Source organism: Lithobates pipiens, unplaced genomic scaffold (genome assembly GCF_037356315.1).
Source record: "Lithobates pipiens isolate NorthernLeopardFrog02 unplaced genomic scaffold, aLitPip1_a1.2 Scaffold_19, whole genome shotgun sequence".
NCBI classification, from domain to species: Eukaryota; Metazoa; Chordata; class Amphibia; order Anura; family Ranidae; genus Lithobates; species Lithobates pipiens.
The window spans coordinates 112,880,205-112,901,832 of NW_027507764.1; the positions used below are offsets into that span (position 1 = coordinate 112,880,205).

General features: G+C 41.6%; 1 protein-coding gene across 4 annotated transcripts in view; it reads right to left on the reverse strand.

Annotated features, from left to right (window-relative positions):
* The window catches only part of DPP6 (dipeptidyl peptidase like 6), a 1,860,394-nt gene that overhangs the window by 250,878 nt on the left and 1,587,888 nt on the right, over positions 1 to 21,628 (reverse strand). For all 4 annotated transcript variants that reach the window (XM_077491167.1, XM_077491164.1, XM_077491165.1 and 1 more), the window contains exon 7: positions 5,984 to 6,071. In XM_077491167.1, coding sequence (XP_077347293.1) covers positions 5,984 to 6,071 — 88 coding nt within the window. The remainder of the gene's footprint in view (positions 1 to 5,983; positions 6,072 to 21,628) is intronic.

Sequence of the window (21,628 nt, forward strand, 5' to 3'; positions counted from 1 at the left end):
TTCATGTTACACACTATTACTTTATATGGGTTAATGCTGAATTTCTAGCAATTGGGTCATATTTATTTGCATATCTGCATTCGTAAGAATTCAACCAATCAGATTCAAGCTGTCATATAATAACCTTCTTTAAAAAGACAGATGGATTTTAATTGTTTACTATAGGACAGGGGCCTTCAAATTATGGCCCTCCAGCTGTTCAGGAACTACAATTCCCATCATGCCTATTCCTGTCTGTGATTGTCAGAGTTTTACAATACCTCATGGGACGTCTAGTAATGCAACAGCTGGAGAGATGTTTGTAGACCCCTGCTATAGGACATACAGTCTCATATCTTGTACGTTTTCCCCATGTACCCAAGTTATAATATTCATTTGTAGTTCTTCACCTTAAGCCTACAAAGGAATGTAAAATGTGTATGCCCAATAAACGAGAAAGTCCATATTTTCTTTTTTTTAAGTCTTTATATGTATATATAACAGGAGTATCTTTGCAATTGCAACAGTTTTCCCAAACAGACATGAGGAGGAAAGCATTGTCATGACTCATTCTATCATATCTAAATAGTGATGTACAGTAACTTAAAGGGGAGACTCAAGATTAAAAGAAGAACCTAGAAGTTTATTAGCAGCATCTAAATAAATATCTGAGTTTATTTATTTTATGCATATTAAGACTTCAGTAGATCTTTTAAAAGAGGGGAGTGCTCAGTCTTGAAGCCCGAAGGGAAGTGTCTTGTCTATAGGTATGTTAATAACTACAGAGTAGAGATGGGCTCAGGCGTGTTCGAGATCCTAGTCCCAACCTACCTGCCCGATCCCGCCAGGATTCCAACACTGCACACCACCAATCACAGGCAGTGAGACATTTCCCAGTCTGTGCAGCTGCAGATCGGAAAATGTCTCACTGCCTGTGAGTAGCTATGTGCAGTGTCGGCTTCTTGGTGGGATGGGGCAGGTAGGTTGGGACTAGGATCTTGGACATGCCTGAGCCCATCTTTACTAGGGAGATAGAAAAAAGAACCAAGGTGGCTAGAAAGTTTTAAAGGGTGGACTGGAAAAATTAGTCCTTTCAAAATATTATAGTTGTAGAGGAATGTAGGGGAAGTGACTAGTAAATTGAGGGGCAAACATAAGAACAAGAAAGAAAGGGGGTACCGGGTGGGAACAGATAGGGGAAGGTGATAGAGTAGGAGGAGAACAGGAATTGAGAAGGCTGGATTAGATTTGCATATGTCCTGTTTTTGGGTTACCCATGCCTCTAACCCTCTAAGCAAGAACTAAAAACAATTAGAAGCTGTGTGTAGCTACTCCTCATCATGCCATTACAAAATAGATATACAGTAAAGTAAAGTAAAATTATGCTTCGCCTTCATGATTCAACAGAATTCTTTATGGCTATGTTCCATACCATGCACCAATGCACTATCTATGCTGTAAACCCATGTTATATACTTTGGACCTCTTCACTCTGTTTGAAACCAATCAGCTTCTAACATCATCTTGTTCAGTTAACCACTTGCCGACCGCCTAACGCCGATGTACGTCGGCAGAATGGCACGGGCAGGCATAAGCACGTACATGTACGTGATTTGCCTCCCGTGGGTCGGGGGCCCGATCGGGCCCCCGCCCGGTGCCTGCGGCGGTCGGTTTTCGTTCGGGAGCGATCCCGGACGAGGGGACGGCCATTCATTCATGGCCACCCCCTCGCGATCGCTCCCGACGAATAGAAATCCCCGGTGACATCACTTCCTCTCCTGTAATGTAAACACAGGAGAGGAAGTGATGTATTCTCTCCTCCGTGTCGGTATTTTTCGTTCCGACACGGAGGAGAGCGGATCAGTGAGTTGCACCAACACATCCCACACACAGTAGAACATGCCAGGCACACTCACACCCCCCCTTTACCCCCCGATCACCCCCCCAATTACCCCTGCCCCCCAGTCACAGTGACACCAATGTCATTTTTTTTTTTTTTTTTTTTTTTTTTTGCATTGGTGTCATTTGTGACTGTAATAACTGTTAGGGCAGTTAGAGTTAGCCCCCTTTAGTTCTAATGTACCCCCCTAACCCCCCCAATAAAGGTTTAACCCCGTGATCACCCCCCGTCGCCAGTGTCACTAAGGCTGGGTTCACATTGCAGCGGTTTATGAGAACGAATGTGATTCGCACCGCACTGCAGTGCAAATCACATCCGATCTCTGTGCGATTCGAGTTCAGCCATTCGCCGCACCCGCCGCACCCGCCACACCCGCCGCACCCGCCGCAAATTCGCACGGGACCCTTTTTTTGGCCCGCAGCAGAATCGGATCGCATGGGTGTTCACACCATGCGATCCGAGTTTGCAGATCGCACTGCGATATGCGAACTGATCTGGGGGTGTCAGTAACATTTCACTGACACTCCCAGCAGTTCGCATAGGGCAGTGTGAACTGCCGCCGGGAGGCATGCGATGCGGGAACCCGCCGCGGATTCGCAGCGTTTCCGCATCGCTCCAGTGTGAACCCAGCCTAATAAGCGATCATTTTTCTGATCGCCGTATTAGTGTCCCAGGTGACGCTAGTTAGGCAGGTAGGTATTTAGGTTCGCCGCAGCTTTTTATAGCGCCAGGGACCCCCATATACTACCGCATAAAGCCCCCTGATTGCCCCCTAGTTAACCCTTTCACCAGTGATCACCATATAACTGTTACAGGTGACGCTGGTTGGTTAGTTATTTTTTTATAGTTTCAGGGCACCCGCCATTTATTACCTAATAAAGGTTTAACCCCCTGATCACCCGGCGGGTGTCATTTGTGACTAATAACTGTTAGGGCAGTTAGGGTTAGCCCCCTTTAGTTCTAAGGTACCCCCCTAACCCCCCCAATAAAGGTTTAACCCCGTGATCACCCCCCGTCGCCAGTGTCACTAAGGCTGGGTTCAGATTGCAGCGGTTTGAGAACGGATGTGATTCGCACTGCAGTGCAAATCACATCCGATCTCTGTGCGATTCGAGTTCAGCCATTCGCCGCACCCGCCACACCCGCCGCAAATTCGCACGGGACCCTTTTTTTGGCCCGCAGCAGAATCGGATCGCATGGGTGTTCACACCATGCGATCCGAGTTTGCAGATCGCACTGCGATATGCGAACTGATCTGGGGGTGTCAGTAACATTTCACTGACACTCCCAGCAGTTCGCATAGGGCAGTGTGAACTGCCGCCGGGAGGCATGCGATGCGGGAACCCGCCGCGCATTCGTGGCGTTCCCGCATCGCTCCAGTGTGAACCCAGCCTAATAAGCGATCGTTTTTCTGATCGCTGTATTAGTGTCACAGGTGACGCTAGTTAGGCAAGTAGGTATTTAGGTTCGCCGCAGCTTTTTATAGCGCCAGGGACCCCCATATACTACCGCATAAAGCCCCCTGATTGCCCCCTAGTTAACCCTTTCACCAGTGATCACCATATAACTGTTACAGGTGACGCTGGTTGGTTAGTTATTTTTTTATAGTTTCAGGGCACCCGCCATTTATTACCTAGTCTCACTAGTGTACCCCTAAATTTAGGGGTGTCTACTTTCCAAAATGGGGTCATTTGGGGGGGGTTTGTGCCATCTTGGCATTTTATGGCCTTCAAAACTGTAACGCCCTTAGAAAGCCTGAAGGCGGTGCTTGGTTTTCGGGGCCCCGTACGCGGCTAGGCTCCCAAAAAGTCCCACATATGTGGTATCCCCGTACTCAGGAGAAGCAGCAGAATTTATTTTGGGGTGTCATTTCACATATGCCCATGGCATGCGTGAGCAATATATCATTTAGTGACAACTTTGTGAAAAAAAAAAAAAAAAAAAAAAAGTTTGTAATTTTCCCGCAACTTGTGGCAAAATATAAAATATTCCATGGACTCAACATGCCTCTCAGCAAATAGCTTGGGGTGTCTACTTTCTAAAATGGGGTCATTTGTGGGGGTTTTGTGCCATCTTGGCATTTTATGGCCTTCAAAACTGTAATAGGTAGTGAGGAGTGAAGTCAAATATTTACGCCCTTAGAAAGCCTGAAGGCGGTGCTTGGTTTTCGGGGCCCCGTACGCGGCTAGGCTCCCAAAAAGTCCCACATATGTGGTATCCCCGTACTCAGGAGAAGCAGCAGAATTTATTTTGGGGTGTCATTTCACATATGCCCATGGCATGTGTGAGCAATATATCATTTAGTGACAACTTTGTGAAAAAAAAAAAAAAAAAAAAAAAGTTTGTAATTTTCCCGCAACTTGTGGCAAAATATAAAATATTCCATGAACTCAACATGCCTCTCAGCAAATAGCTTGGGGTGTCTACTTTCTAAAATGGGGTCATTTGTGGGGGTTTTGTGCCATCTTGGCATTTTATGGCCTTCAAAACTGTAATAGGTAGTGAGAAGTGAACTCAAAAATTTACGCCCTTAGAAAGCCTGAAGGCGGTGCTTGGTTTTCGGGGCCCCGTACGCGGCTAGGCTCCCAAAAAGTCCCACATATGTGGTATCCCCGTACTCAGGAGAAGCAGCAGAATTTATTTTGGGGTGTCATTTCACATACGCCCATAGCATGTGTGAGCAATATATCATTTAGTGACAACTTTGTGTAAAAAAAAAAAAAAAATTTTTTTTTTGTCATTATTCAATCGCTTGAGGCAAAAAAATAAAATATTCAATGGGCTCAACATGCCTCTTATCAATTTCCTTAGGGGGTCTACTTTCCAAAATGGGGTCATTTGGGGGGGTTTTGTACTGCCCTGCCATTTTAGCACCTCAAGAAATGAGATAGGCAGTCTTAAACTAAAAGCTGCGTAAATTCCAGAAAACGTACCTTAGTTTGTAGATGTGACAACTTTTGCGCAAACCAATAAATATACAATTATTGACTTTTTTTTTACCAAAGACATGTGGCTGAATACATTTTGGCCTAAATGTATGACTAAAATTGAGTTTATTGGATTTTTCTAATAACAAAAAGTAGAAAATATCATTTTTTTTCAAAATTTGCGGTCTTTTTACGTTTATATCGCAAAAAATAAAAATCGCAGAGGCAATCAAATACCATCAAAAGAAAGCTCTATTTGTGGGAAGAAAAGGACGCAAATTTTGTTTGGGTACAACATTGCATGACCGCGCAATTACCAGTTAAAGCAGCGCAGTGCCAAAGTGTAAAAAGACCTCTGGTCATTTACCAGCAAAATGGTCCGGTCTGAAAGTGGTTAAGCTTTGGCAAAAAAAAACGTGGATGCTGATTGGCTTCTATGCAGAAGTGAGGCTAAAGCCCACTGAGACTACTCTTTAAGGCTTTGCTATGTACAGTGCATGTTATTTACTTCACACCTCTCCCATTTACATGCTGTGCTTTATATCATATTCTATACCACTCCACTTTGTACAATATGCTGTTATATATCTTCTTTATACCTTAACACTTTGTGTACTGTGTTGTATGTTATCTATTCCATCCTTCTCTACTTTGCACAATGTACTGTATGTTACGTACTCCAAACCTCGCTTGTGCTTGGTTGCACATTATTTAATCTACACTGCTCCACTCAGCACATTGTGTCTCTCAGTCTCTGATTTTTATGCTGTGCTGTATGTTGTACATTGCATACCGCAAATTACCGCAGTATTGTCTTATTATTAGTCAGAAGCTATTCATAACTCTGGGAATTTTTCAGAACTCTGGAATTCTACATCTGTTCAATTAAAATTATTTTGCTAGTTTCTAAGAAACTCAAAAATAATTGCCATGAGGGCCAGCATATACTGTATATATGCAGTTTTGGTAGTTTATCTAAAAATATAAACCTAATAGACTATGTGTAAAAATGCCTTCAAATAGTAATCTATGTTAAAGGCAACAGAGTCCAATTTTCCATTTTTAAACCCTGTATTTTGAAAACCATGAAAGTAAGTCTGTGTCTATGAACACCACAAGCAATCCTTTTGGCACTATTATATATGAAGCATATTGTACTGGGAAAAATGTGACTTACCAGTTGTTGTCCTTTGGGGCCCCATCCAGCATACTGAAGATATGCTTTCTCTACTTCTACTTCAGGTGGGTTTAAATCAGTAAGTTTACTGTAGAGAAAAAAAAAAATATATATATCTTTTTTATATTTAAGTCATCTAAATCATAGGCAACATACTAGTATATTATAAATGCCTCTAGTAAAAGCAGCCATATTTAAAAAAAAATACAAAAAACAAAATAAAAATCCATCCCAGACCTCCTAGCTCAGATTTGACCAATCTTTCCCAGATTTGATTAACTCATTGCAGCACTGTGCTGTAATCATAACTTATCCTGTACCAAATTATGGTACATTTAAAAAAGTTCTGCAACTGCTGACCCTCTTCTAAAAATTCAAGTTACCTGGCTGCCATCAATACTTTTCATTCATTCACCCAAAACAAAAACACAGCCTAGGCTTCAATGTGAGAGCCAGCCAGCTTTTCCAATCTGAGTCAGCAATGGCCACCTACATTTCCATCTACATGTCTTTAATTAAGAGGTTTTCCTTTAAAATAGGACTTTCTGGGACTAAACAACCCCCCAGCAGAATATCACAGTAGTCATTCCACATACACAACTCAATTCAACAGTGCTAGTGATTACTAATATTGTTTTGAAATGTAACATTTCCAAAGCAGTCAGGGTGGGAGTGAAGGAGAGGTTGTGAGTTTGATTTTGTGGGGAGGTTTGGAGAAGTCAGATAGAGACAGTGATTGGAAAGTGAAGGGGAAGAGATAGTGTGGTAGTGAGGGATCAAAAACCTCTCCCCTCCATCCTAGAATGCCGTTCACCCCGCAGCATCCCACATTTTATATGGTAATGCGTTAGTTGAAAAAGATTGTTGCACAAGAGGTCTTCATATGTGGAGAAGAATTTATCCCAGTAGAACCATATTTTTTTTTATGTGTTCCCCTATCCAAGAAAATTATAGTCTCCATTTAGTTGATTATGCTTATTTTGACTACCCACAGTGTAACATTAGGTTGCCTCTACAAACTGGTATGTAGCTCCCGGCTGTGTTATTCAAGTATGGGAGAACAGATTTTCTCGACATGGAGTATTGATGTAAAAAGAAAAGGCAGGATCAGCAGGATTCCTGAAGTTTGTAAATACTTTGGATATGTGCCAAACCTTTTCCTAAAATGGTCTGAGGGTGTTGCAGGAGCAAAGATTTGTAGGATACCTCTTCTGGCCTGACAGTGCCTCCAGCAGGTGTTCAGAGTCGCTGGAAGCATATGATGGAGAACTTGTGACATCCTGTACCTGCAAGTAAATTTTTTTAAAGCTGGACCCTTGATATTTTGGTTCAAGGTTTTGAGTATGTGATGGAGTGTGTTTTCTTTTTGATGCAATGGGAAAGGTAATTGTAGGTTTCTTTATTGCTTAGTTAAGTATGTAAGGGTAAAGTTTTTACACAATTTATAATAAAGAGATGGTATGTCTAACCCTTGTACACACGGTCGGACATTCCGACGGAAAATATCAGATCGAACCGCGTTGTCGGATAATCCAACCGTGTGTGGGCTCCATTGGACTTTTTCCGTTAGAATGTCCAACCAACAAAGTTTGAGAGCTGGATATAAAATTTTCCGACAACATGATCCGATCGAACTTTGTCTGATCGTTTGTAGAGAATTCCGAACGGACAAAGTGCCACGCATGCTCAGATCAAATTACGAGACCAAAGCTATTGGCTACTAGCTGCAACGTAGTCCCGTCGCAACAAACGAACGTCATCACGTTCCGAACGATCTGATTTTTTGTCCGACCGTGTGTATGCAACACCAGTTTCGGACAAAATCCGTCAGAAAAAAATCAGACGGATTTTGTTGTTGGAATGTCCGACCTTGTGTACAAGGGCTAAGTGGTTCAATTTTTTCACATTTGCTTTTTAATGAGGTGAGTAGATGAGTACATTTGCGAGACTGGGGGAGGAATTTGAACCATTTACCAGAATCTAAACATTTCCAATCTGAATTCCATTGCTATTTTCTCCAGCAAGGGCCATTGTTGGTTAGAAATAAAATGTTTTGATCTCAAAATCTGGGAACTATTGGAATTGTGGGTCGTCTATTCCTGGATGTGAAAGCTTTTTCACAGGTTTTCAGGAAAGAGGAGGATGATGACAGAGAGATGTCATCACTTTGTAAAAGTTTTTGACAGATGGTCCAAATAATGTCATTGGTTGAGTGGGTCTTCATACTGCATAGGACGTTAAAGGGGGCACCAATGTAGAGTTGTAAAGGCAGTAAAGGGGTACAAAGGGGTAGAGTTGTTCTACCCCCTCAGACCTTAAAAAGAAAAGTATACAATTTTTCAGAGTGATTTTTACCAAAATCACTCTGCATCATTAGTAATCACCATGTTACTTTCACGTGCAGTCACTCTAAATCTAAGGGGTAGGTCTGAAATGAGTGAAAGCTGTGCTGATTTTATCATCCAATCACGTGCAAGCTAAAATGCTGTTTTTTATTTCCCTTGCATGTCCCCCTCGGATCTACAGAGACTTTACTTCCAAGTGCACTTTTAGTGCACTTTCAAGTGCACTTGCAGTGCAACGTGAATTTTCCTTTAGTAAATAACCCCCTTAGTGTTTCAGATCTCCTCCACTCTGTTTGAGCCACTTTCTGAATAAATGTACTCACTCCAGCATCAGCTGCACATCATTTCCCTGAACCAGCTTCCTTATTGTGACAACGTTGGACAATTCCTGTGTAATATGTGTCACCATGGCTGCTTGTAACCCTCACCAGTGGTCAATGTGAAAATGCAGTAACACAACTGGAATGTTTTCACTCCATAACATGAAATGTCTGAACAAAGATGTTTAAGGCAGGATCACCTGGTGCACGTTTATTAAAAGCTGCAGGTTAAAAAAAAAAAAATTGAAAATAACTTTTGCACCAACATAACATTTAAAAGATTACAATACATTTTACTGCTTGAGCTTTGGTCTAACTGAATATGTGCAGTTGCAGTATTTATTATATGATTTTTCATGTTTTACATACTTTTAATTATATGTTTCTGCAAATTAAAATGCAGGTCAAGTTTTCCGGCAAAAATGTTAGGTTGGGACATACTATTGCACTACCTGGCATGCTTCAATGGTTGTAGCGACAGTTTTTGTGTTTGTAAAAAAAATAAATGCCTAAACCATGGAATCAGTGAGACTTCTGTTAGTCTCCGAACCACGTCCGCTATGCTTCTAGGCCTTTCTGAGATGCCTTGACTTGAGTTTAGGTCACTTCAAGCTGTTTTTTTTTTTTTTTTTGTTTCAATAAGTTTTTATTAAATTTCACATGTTTAAACAATACTGGTTCACAGTACATAACAAAAAAAAGAAAAAGAAAAGTAAGTGGAACAATGATGGAACAATAAGCAAGTAATGGTTACACGCAATATACCTTACACATCAGGGTGAAGACGAGTAATATACATATCAGTTATATCAAAACACTACATTAAGGAGTGTGACCCTATAGGGATAGTCAGTAAATGAATAGATTGCACCTTTAACCGGGTTTGAAACGCTGGCACCATGTTTTCCAGGTATTATCGAACCTATGGCAAGTTAGGTTATTTATTGCCAATAGACGCTCAAAAGCGTGATTCCTATTAACTTATGAACATCAGATATGTTAATGGCCGATGTGTCTTTCCAGTTGCGTAGAATGAGATTTCTTGTTGCCAACAAGATATGTGTAACAACTGGTCTATCTCCTGGTTGAAATTTTTCTATACCTATCTGCAATATGGCCAAAGCAGGGTTCGGGGGTGTCAGTATTCCTGTGATAGAGGAGATGAGAGTGAAAACTGTGTTCCACAGGCTGGTAAGACTCGGGCATTCCCATAGCATATGAATTAGGTTACCTGTTTTACCACACCTTCTCCAACAAAGCGGCGACGAGCCTGGAAAATAAATGGCGATCCTATACGGTGTATAGTGCCATCTATTAACAATTTTGAGTCATTTCCCAGTGATTCACACAGTGGGATGCATGGTGGATGGATTGAAACGCTTGTGACCATTGTTTATCGGAGAAGGTGGAGGACAAATCCCTTTCCCAGCTGACATGGGACGCTGTTTTGTGGAAAGTGTTTTTGTTATTGAGTAAATTATAAAACAGAGAGATACCTTTGTTAGGCTGGAGGGTAGTAGAGTAAAAGTTCCACGCCTGAAGAGGTATTTTCAGTTCGGGAAGTGGATGAGAGCTCAAGAAGTGGGAGATACGTAAACAACAATACCACATATTGCTTGGCAGTAAAAAGTCAGACATTAGGAGTGCTGCCGATTTCGGTTTCTGGCCTATAAACAAATCTTTCATGGATGCGATTCCTCTTGTTTTCAGCCAGCTGGTCGAGAGCTGAGGAATCTTTGCTTCCAGTACTTCTATAGGAAAGTCATATACGATACTTTGCGCGTTGCAGCAATCGTGTTGGAGTAGATACCTCCAGGCATGTAGAGATACCTGTGCTGAGGGTGGCATATCTCCCTCCTTCCATTGCTCCCACAGGTCACTCACTAGGATTAGTCGGGTATCAGCTATTGGTAGTAGTGACTTTTCTAGATCTACCCATAACGGATTATCTGTTGGTACAAACCAATGTCGGAGTTGGTCGAGTCTGGTTGCCCATAAGTAGTCCATTAAGTCAGGGTATCCTATTCCCCCTACTCTTTTATGTGGGTTAAGATTAGAACGTTTACATCTGGCTCTTTTACCCCCCCAAGTAAATTTCCAAGTGAGGTTGGACATATCTCGAATGTAACGTATGGGTATTGGGATAGGCAACGATCTAAATAGGTACAGAATTTGTGGTAGGATGGCCATTTTGAAGGCAGCCATCCTGCCCAACCATGACAGTTCCTTTTTTGCAAACTCATTGAGTTGGCGTGTCAAGTGACATACGAACGGCCCAAGATTAGCTGCTGCTAGTGAGGCAATATTGTTGGTTAAGTTTATACCTAGATATTTAATACCATGTGAACTCCATGAGTATGGCAATTTTTTTTGGAGACTAGATCTAATAGGCTGAGAAATCCCCATGTCCAGAATCCTAGACTTGTGAAAGTTAACCTTACAATAAGAAATATCCCCGAAGGATGTCAGCAACTTGTGAGCATGAGGAAGAGAAGATTGCGGGTCGGACAACATAAGTATGACATCATCGGCAAATAAATTAATGACGTGTTTCTGATGCCCTAGGTTGAACCCTTTGATATGAGAATGTGCACGTATAGCTTCGGCTAAGGGTTCCATCATGAGATTGAAAACCGTGGGTGATAAGGGGCAGCCTTGTCTCGTGCCGCTAGAGATGACAAATGTTTTGGACAACATGCCCGAGGAGTATACCTGAGCCGAAGGGCATGAATACAGAGCCATTATAGCCGGAAGATTGGGCCCCCAAAACCAAATCTACTTAACACCGATTCCATATAAGTCCAATGAACCCAGTCGAACGCCTTCTCTGCATCTATAGAGAGAAGCAGAGAAGGCGTTCTGGATTTAACAGCATGGTGAATAATATTAATAATGCGACGTGTAGCATCGGAGGTCTGTCTCCCTCTCACAAAGCCCATCTGGTCTCTATTTATGAGGTGTGGAATGATATGCATCAATCTTTTGGCCAATATCTTCGCGTAGAATTTTATATCTGAGTTGAGCAACGAGATAGGCCTGAAGTTGGCTGGAGTAGTGGGATCCTTTCCCGGTTTAGGTAATGTCACAATGTTGGCTCTCAACATATCAGGAGGAAAAGAGGATAATTCTGTGGCCTTCGTAAAGGTTTCTAACATGTGAGGGACTAGAGCTTCATTGAAAATCTTATAGTACTCATTACTGAATCCGTCCGGTCCTGGGGATTTACCGGTAGGTGAGGATTTTATAGTGTGGTGTAGTTCCTGGCTAGAAAATGGAGCATTTAATAAGAGGAGCTGGTCCTCGGTTAGCGAGGGAAGACTAATACTATGTAAAAACTTTTGTATATCGGCATGTTTGGGTTGTGTGATAGATGTATCAGTATGTAAATTATACAGGGACTCATAGTAATCAGCAAATTGGTTGGCTATGTCTTGCGGGTTGGTAATTTTATGGTGGTCCGTGGGGTGTAAAAGATATGCTATTTTAGTTTTGGAGCGGACCGCTTTAATTCTATTAGCTAGGTATTTCCCTGCTCTATTGGCATTCGCATAGGATTGAAGTCTCAATCTCCTAAGATGCATGTCGTATTGTTGTGTAAGAAGTTCCCTCAGGGTCTCCCTTGTCTTAGAAATCTTACCGGCTAGATCTGGTGTTGGTGCGAGTTTATTCTGGTTCTCTAGTGTGTGTAATTCATCTAAAGTAGATTGGAGTTTAAGCCTATGCTTCTTTTTCTCCCTAGCTCCTAGTTGGATTAAAATACCTCTCATGTATGCTTTATGGGCGTTCCAGAGTGTAAATGGGTCTGTATCAGGAGCTGCATTAAAGTGAAAGAATTCCTTGATATGCTGAGAGACCACATGGGTAAGTGTGGGTTCCTGTAAAATTCTTACATTACAACGCCAGATGGGGGAGGAGGGGGAGACACCATGTTCCACAATAGACAAAGTGATATCAGCGTGGTCGGACCAAGTAATATCATGAATTCGAGCTTCCTGGATTCACTGTAGCAACCATTTATCGGTTAGGAACATGTCTATACGTGAGTATGAGCAATGTCTTGGAGAAAAAAAAGTGTAGTTCCTCTCATTAGCGTGTAGGCACCTCCAGGCATCGAATAGATCATGAGCGTGTAAAAGAGCTTGTAAAAAGGACATCCTCTTAGACATGTTGGACGTAGTATCCAATTTAGGATCTACTATTAAGTTGAAGTCTCCGCTAACAATGAGCTGACCATACAGCATGGAGGCGGTCTTTTTGAACACTTTTTTTTAGAAAGCGGATTTGGTGCGTGTTTGGTGCATATAAAGTAACAATAGTGTATGGTTTAGAATTGATGTCTCCAGCTATTATGAGGTATCTTCCTCCGTCATCAATGAAGGACTCTTTTAGTTGAAAAGAGATAGTGTTTCTCAGTGCTAGCATCACTCCCCCTCTTTTGCCGTTCGGATTGCAAGCAAGAAAGATATGTGGGTAGTCTCTATGAGTGCATTTGGGGGTCTTTTGTTGTTGGAAGTGAGTCTCTTGTATGGAAAGTATGTCTGCCCCATGTTTGTGGACTTCCTTCCACATAGAGAAACGCTTAGCAGGATGGTTCAGGCCCTTAGCATTCAGTGATAGGCACTTAATGGTCATCTGCTATAGACAAAAATATGAGTGTGCAAGGTGTGGCGGAAGTACTCACTGTAATTGCTTCGATCCTGCTGGAGTGAACCTCTGGGCGGCTGTTGTAGCTTGGAGAGATGGCAGTCATAGATGGGTGATGGAAAGGCTGGATATTGCGTGCGTCAATTATAAAGGAAAAACAAAACGGAACAAAAAACGTTAGACTAACATTCATAAAAAGGGATCTCATAGCTGATCCAAGTGCAGACGTAGCTGCCAACTTATGAACGGGGGTAGAAGAAGACCAATCATAGGCTCCTATCTCCGGAGAGAGATCAATTTCATTGTAATAGTATTATGAGCTGCCACCAGTGTTTAGTTTGCTGTGGCGTTTGCGAGATACCACCTGCCATTCTGGATGGATCGGTGTGGGGATCTGTGTAGGAGAATGCTGAGACTGTTGGGCGGGCAAAATCCCCCACTCTCGTAGCACAGTGATACCCTCCTCAAGCTTGGTAACAGTTTTGGAGACGCCATTGTGGGTTATGACCAGCGTAGCTGGATATTTCCATTTGTGGAGAATTTTATGGTTTCTCAGGGCTTTAGTCACGGTTGCCAAATTACGCCGTCTTTCTAGAGTATGTCTAGAGAGGTCAGGCAGCAGAAGTATATCAGCGTATTGTGAGGGTAGATTGACAGAACCTCGTGCAGCCTGAAGGATGCGTTCCTTAGCATGAAAGAAGTGTATTCTCATTAATGTGTCTCTCGGGGTTCCTTCTGGTAGAAAGGAGGGCTTGGGAATCCTGTGGATTCTGTCAATGAGCAAGTCTTGTGCAGTTAGGTCCGGCACTAGGGTGGAGAACATTGTTTGGACATATTGTAAAAGTTGCTGCGGGGGGATTGATTCAGGGATACCCCTCAGCTTCAAGTTGTTACGCCTAGACCTGTCCTCGAGGTCAGAGATCTTGTCTTTCAGCCATGTCAGTTCCTCCTCCTGAGCCCTTTGTGTGTCTACCATTAGATTGTATGAGGCCGCATGTTCCTCCAATGCACATTCTATCCTATCCACTCTAGTTCCCATAGCATGTACTTCTGAGCGGCAGAGGTTAATCTCCTGTACCATATCCTTATGTAAGGCAGATCTGAGAGAAATCAGCATCTCTTTTAGTGTAGTGTCAGACACAGGCCTATCCGCCGTGGGGAAATCCGCTATGGGGTCCGGGGAGTGTGAGGCCTGAGTGGCTGGAGTGTGTTGCCGTCCGCTTACCTCCATCTCCGTGTGACCATCCGGGGAACTCATTCGTGGCTTTGACTTGGCCGGGCTCCGAGTGGAAGGGCTAGAGGTTCCAGAGGAGGATCCGCTGTGTCCTCCCGGTGGCGTGACTGACGTGCCCTGATCTTCCCGGCCTGCGCTGTGCCTTACTGCCTGGTTAGCTGGATGTTGTTTGCGCGTGCCGCCGCCATCTTGTGGCTGATCACGAGGCCTCGCTGAGAAGAAATCTTTGAGTTTGTGCGGTTGCGGCGTGTTTTTTCTCCGCCGCGACATTCCTGTGACGATCGGTGATTCGATTGAGGGGTGTACGGTCGCAGGATGTGTCGTGCGCTCGGTTGTATACGAATCTCTCCGGTGGATGAGCGGAGCAGTAGACTTAAGCGTCCATCTTAGCGCTCGTTCGCCACGCCCCCCACTTCAAGCTGTTTTTGAGTTACATCTCAAGCAGCTCAGATGTGCACTCAAAGCCAACCATGTATGAGCAAAAGTGACCCCTGCCGTGGTCACTTTTGTTGTAAGCTTGGTCTGCATATAAGTGTGGAGAAAAAAAATAAAGCTATATAAAACGCATGGGAATACTCAGTAATAATAGTGTAGGACAGGTGTGCTTCATTTGGTTCCTGACATTGAAACCTATGAGAGTTTGAAAACTTACAGGATATAACTCTTTATTGCTGTGCCATTTATCCCAATTTGAGTAGGCAAAATAGTGGAAACTTCACCAAAGAATGGAAGTTAAATTAGTTATCTCCTGTGACTGCTTTTTTCTTGAGAGCAATTCTACCCAACCCACTAATCACAATTTATTACCTAATTTTTCCATGTAGCTAAGATGAAGGAAAATTACACATTTAATCAACAAGATAATAAATAGTTACTCTTAAATTGCAGACGTTAAGTTTTATAATTAAAATGAATGTTATGTAACAACATTAGTTGAAGCAAAGGTAGAGGAAAAATGATTAAAACTAATAATTCACATGTGGAAACAGACAAGTGTTGTCAGTTCCAGTCACTGTCTCATCTTTCAGAAGAATAAGATTCAATTATTCTGACAAGTGAAGCATGAACCCTCTCAGATAAGCAAAACCCTGTAAAATGAGATTGTCACCAGCCACAGTTAGTGACCTTACATACACTAATTATCATAGCTGTATGTTTTGCAGGCAGTCAGTGGTGGTGGCCCTAAATTCCTACTGATTTTGTTCAACTGGCCAAGCAATCAGGAGATTACTATGAACACTAAATATCCCCAAGTGCATCTTATCTATAGCAGAGATTCCAATTCAAGTATACATGACATCTGCAAAGTAATACTATGACTGTGGAGTTACCGCTGCACATGTTTTTAGGAATGCCAAATTTGGTAATAAAGCACTCTACAACTAGGAATAAGCTTAAGGTACAGTCTGAATACGAGTTGGGACTGAACTTTGGCTGTTCAGATGAACCCCTGAAAATGTACCTGTATGGTAGAAGCTGAACAACATGTATAATAGCGATATTATTAGTACTAATATGCGTGATAGCTTCTCATTTGCAATGATTGTTAAGAATGTCGGCAGGTGAAGGTACTTCCAACTCCTCAAAAAACAAACAAAAAAACACTGGGTGGATGTTCCCTCATAATTCATACCAGGCACTTCAAGTCTGGTATGATTTTATAGAGGGACCTTCCACATTCTATACCAGACCCTTATCTGATCTCGTAGCCTGCTAGGCCAGGAAACTATACTGGGCCACATGTGGGGGTACCTTTCTGGGGGTACTGGAAACCTTCACAAAGCCCTCCTACCCACCAAAAGGAAACAACCCGCCAACACATGTTTGGCACCTACCCTTCACTCCCACAGAGTGACAGGTTCCACCGATGACAGCTAATATAGACAAAGGTACGAGTCGCCCAGGTGACATCATTGACCATATATGAACATATGATCAATAACATTATTATTAAATTGGGTTTTTCAAATTCTGTCTCCCACCAGCAGGATAAAGACCTGGTATAGATACATGAAATCCCTGCCCATTCTGTTTACAAACAGAATGAAGCAGCCACTTGACAAACAGGGTCAGGGAATTCTCCAGTCACGTTATTTAAATAATTAAGCATTGCTAAAGTTGCTGTTCCTCACCTAATTGAATTTAAAACAAAATGCTTTTGGTAACCCAGAGCAGACATAGAAAATGGCCATTACTGTTTTTAACGTTTGGCTTCTCCTGACTTCAATGGGGTTTGGATTCGGCACCAACATTTTAGTAATGTTTTTGACACAGAAATAGTGAAGCATTAGACTCTATCCATCTGCACCCATACAAAGCAGATGCAGTAATTTTATTAATGTATCCAACATTGAGAATAGTATCTAATGTTTAACAAGGTTCTATATAAAAGTTTAAGGCACAAAGTGAGTGGCAGTTCTTAAAAGTTTTAGCTCCCAGTATGTTGTGCAGGTGTCATCTACTATCTTGAACAGAGTATAGAAATTATTATGCATGTAACAACTGTAAATTGTATCATTTACTGTACAGGTCAGATGTATGACAGACCACCACAATCACCAATGCTGGACATTATCAAATTGATAAGTTAACTTAGCTATATGCACATGACGTTAGGAAGGAAAGAGCCTTTTCATTAAGTGTATTTCCAAGAGTATTCAGTATGAAATCTTGGCCAATGTGTACATAGGCTTCAAGGGTCCTCCCTTCATCAGGGATCGGTGTACTATAAAACTTTGGCCTAGAAGATACTGTACTCAAAAGGTTTACAATTTCTTGAAAGCTGTTGTATAGAATTCTTCAAATAAAACAAGCTTCAGCAACAGATTTTAGCTACATTTAGTGTCTTCATGCTGTGTGTGCCACTTTTTTCTTGCTAAACATTAACATCCCATTTGAAACATCATTGGAGGGTTTATTTGTGTCCATGAGTAGTTTATTCTAAGGCATCACAATTGGCCCATGCATCTTACAGCACATAGAAAAGCATAGCAAATCTAAACTGTATCCAGTGTCTTAGGACTATAAATTTTAAATTATACATGAGATAGCAGTGAAAAGATTGGACCACTGAAAGGTCTTTTTTTCATTATCATGATAATTTTGATTTAAAAAAAAAAAACAAATAAAACCGATACTGCTCAAATGCCCCAATTTGTTATCTAAGCCACCTGGCCAAAATGTTGACTCAGCATGTAGTGGCCTCCTCTTAGTAAATACTGGCTTCAGCTTGGTCTCCTACCTATGCGATAAACCACCCTAACATGTTTTGCCTAGTAGGGTTAAGCCATTTTGTTGTAATCATTTTGATCAAATGTACATATTGATGCAATGATGTGATACCCCATACCATCAGGGGGACAACCACAGACATCCTAAAAAATATGTATAGAAGGTTCCATCCTTCCCACAAGACATGTAGCAATTTTAGTGTTTCCATGTAGTTGATCATAGTGGATGACAATCATTTCATGTGTATAGGAAACCTATCAGGGAGTGAATGGCTGGGAAGGGAGATGAAGTTTGTAATTATTTCCCAGATACTCCTATTCTAATTACAGGCATCATCATCTTAATAAGGTACACAATGTTCATGTATTTTCATGGTGTCATTTGTTTTCATGTACACACAGACCATAGTAGAGTAAAGCTTCACTTTCCTTTTACAGCAGTTTCTATTCAAACATAAGGCATGGCACATGCCATTGCACAGGTTAATGGATGACCTCTGTCTGCAGTGTAAGAACTGACATTTTCTGTGAAGAAACTATATATCTCACAATATCTGGGTCTCTCACACTAGTGCTGGTGCAGGTGCAAGCTAAACAGTAATTTGATTTGACATGCACAAACAGGCAGGGAATTCACACAAAGCTCACTAGTTCAGCTGGAAGATGTTGTTTCTATTAAATTAGCACTCTCACAGAGGAGATGGCAACATATGCATTGAATGCCGTGTGACCCAGAAAAGAATGGATTTGGACAGGCTTCCCTTAGCAAATCATGGACATAGGGGGATCGATCAGCCATGACACTACAAATTGAGCCCATCATTACAAGAAAAGCAAACAATTGACACAGGGAATATAACTAATACCTAGTTAAAACAACGTAAACATTTGAAAGTGTACAATGCCTTTAAAGAAAGCACCATTTGCAATGCAAAATGCCTTCAAAATATAATGGTAATCAGTTTCAATCTCCTCACACTTTTCAATATTGATAGATACAAAGTGTTCAGTTTAAAATCCCATTGCTGCAGAACAGGAATTAATCAACTACATGGATGTTTTCCGCCAAAAAATTAAACTACTAGGACAAATTCCATTAAATCTCCACCTAGCTGTCTTTACAAAATTATTATGTCCGATAAAAGTACCATTAATGGGCCAGTGGAGTGCTTTCAATTAGAAGGGAAATGGCAGGTGGACAGAAAAGTAGAGCTCTAAGTTACAAAGTAAACAAAGTCACGGGGACAAGTAGGGCCCTATCTGAAATGGAACCCTTAATTTATTGATGGCGTTTAATCTGATTAGATTTTTCTTGCAAACCCCCCCCCCCAACAACAAAAGTCTAATGCAACTTTTAAATAAGATAAAAACATTTTTTTTAATGCCATACCTTGCTTTATGCCTATTTGTGTAATTACTGGATCTCTGTGCAATTCAGGTAAATCATGGCTGGTGAAAGGGGCCAACAAAGTGCTCTACGTAGTTTCCTGAAAACACCACAGCACCCTGCCTCAGTACTCTTCACTCCAAGAGTCCTCATCCCTGATGTGAGCAGTGGGCTGGCTCTTTGGAGGAGTTATATAAATAGCAAAATATCTTAATGGGTGGATTCTGCATAAAATAAAATGGGTTGGGTCTACCAGAAGGATTGGGACATTTGCTGTGATTTCAGTCTAAACCTGGAAACCGAGGTGCAAAGTTCTCACCAACAGTGTCCCTAAAAGCCATATGAAACTGGTAATCTGAACAGTGGGTAGGGATAAAACACCATTTAATCCAGTTATTGGATTAAATTAACTGAAAGATTATTAAACTATCATACATCTCCAAGTCTAAGCCTGACTTAATCCCCTGCACAGCAGTACACAGAATGGAAGAAAGACAACCAGCACTAGAAGCAAATCGGTGTGCTGTTTGTGAATATTGATGGGTGAATCTGCTTGAGTTTGATTCATAGACACAATCGACTAGCATGGATAAAAATGTGCAAATTTCAGATTGTAAAAATATTTTTGACCGGGGAGCAACTCTTTTAATAAGGCTTGAAGGGTAACATTAAAAATACACATTGTAAATCTGGTCAATGACATCACCTGGGATCATCCACCCTTTGTTTACATTTAGCTGGGAAATGTCCGTATAAAAGGTATCATATGGGCAGCTGGCATGTTTTGTTTCTACAGGTCACTAGTGACATTCATTGTGTTTGACAATGATTTTTGCAACACAGGCCATTTTTTTGCTATATAAAGGACTTTGTCAAATGTATGGTGTGCTTATTTGCTGTTTATATTTTTTGTGAATGAGTAATCAGGAGTACTATGTACGTCTTACTCGTTTGCGTGGAGTTTGATAGAATCTGGGTGTCCCCTTATTTTTAAGGGGCTTCCAAATTATAATAAGTGTATCCCCATAGACCCCTCTGGCTAGGTACCCTCCCCATGGAGTGGGCACATGGTCTGGTATGGTTCAGGAGGGGTAGGAAGCATGCTTACTGCCTCCTCCTTTTCCTGGTTAGCCAATTTACATGCTTGAATAAGGGTCTTGAATGGATTTTGGGGGAAGGCCCTGCCTTTTTTTTGTTTTTTTGTGTAGAGCCCCTCTTACAATCCATACCAGACCCACATCCTGTATAAATGTCTGGTATGAATTTTTGGGGGAACCCCACTTTTTTTTTTTTTTTTTTTAGCTAGGATACATGCTACCAGTCTTAGGTTACTAGGACACAGACAGTCTCCAGGATTACAATCAATGAGGGGTGCCCTGAGCTGGGGCCTGCCAAAATAAGTGGTGGTCGTAATAGTTCTGCTATATTATGACTACCGGTACTTCCTGCTGAAACCACTTCAGCATGCAGGCGAACTAAATATTTCGTTTGTACTTTTGTGTACAGCAAACATACAGAGTTTGTGTGAATCCTGTGACGTTGCAAATTCAAAACCCATCCTTATATGTTGACATCCTAAGGGCAGAGAGATGACGAGGTTAATGTACTTCTCCTTTATTTCCAAAAACAGGCTGTAGTAGGACCTGGATCAGGCTGTAGGCCTTTCTGCAGGGTAGTCTACAAGGATGTCCAAAACCTGTCTGTGCTGTCTAGCATACGTTGCAGGGTCACAAAACTGGTAGAACAGTGTTATAAATATTGGCAGGTAAGGTATTTTTTAATATACTGTATTGTATGAAATGTGACTGTTTCATTTAGCTGTTTTCATGAAGGTCATCTTCTACCATAATCATAAACTTAGCCTCTGTTAACCCAGCATAATGCATCACCAAATCTCCAAGGTAAGCAATCTACTAGTTCTAGTTTCAGTTTCCTAAGAACAACTTGAAATCAGTGAGATTTATAGCTTCTCTCCAGCCTCTGAGTTTTCTCACAGTTGTATAAATTCTCCCTTGTTTTAGGAGGCAGCTCTATGCCACACTTTCATCATGAAATAAGACACAGCTGCTCATCAAATTTCCCATCAAGGCGGGAAAAAAACAGAATGTTAACGCCAGAGCCATTCCGCACAGCCGAACAATCGCAGCAAATGTAGTAGATGTCAGAGGGTTAACTAGAATCTAAAGCTGTGGATTTCCGCTCAGCGCCCCAGCCAGACAAGTACAATTCAGAGAAATATGTTACTCATTGTAGAATGGAGCTGTGGACATGCAATCACCATCTGCTTGGCAAGAACTAAGTATTACTTTTGTCATAATCAATAGAACATTGTTCATCTTAAGTTTTGTCAGTCTTTCTCAACTCTATAGCAAAATCTAAAACCGCAAGGCAAAGCGATGAAATGCGTCAGCTTTAATAACTTGTGACTCTATATTGAACAATGTTCAGTAGTTTGCCTTCCTGAATCGCCGCTGGAGATATACCA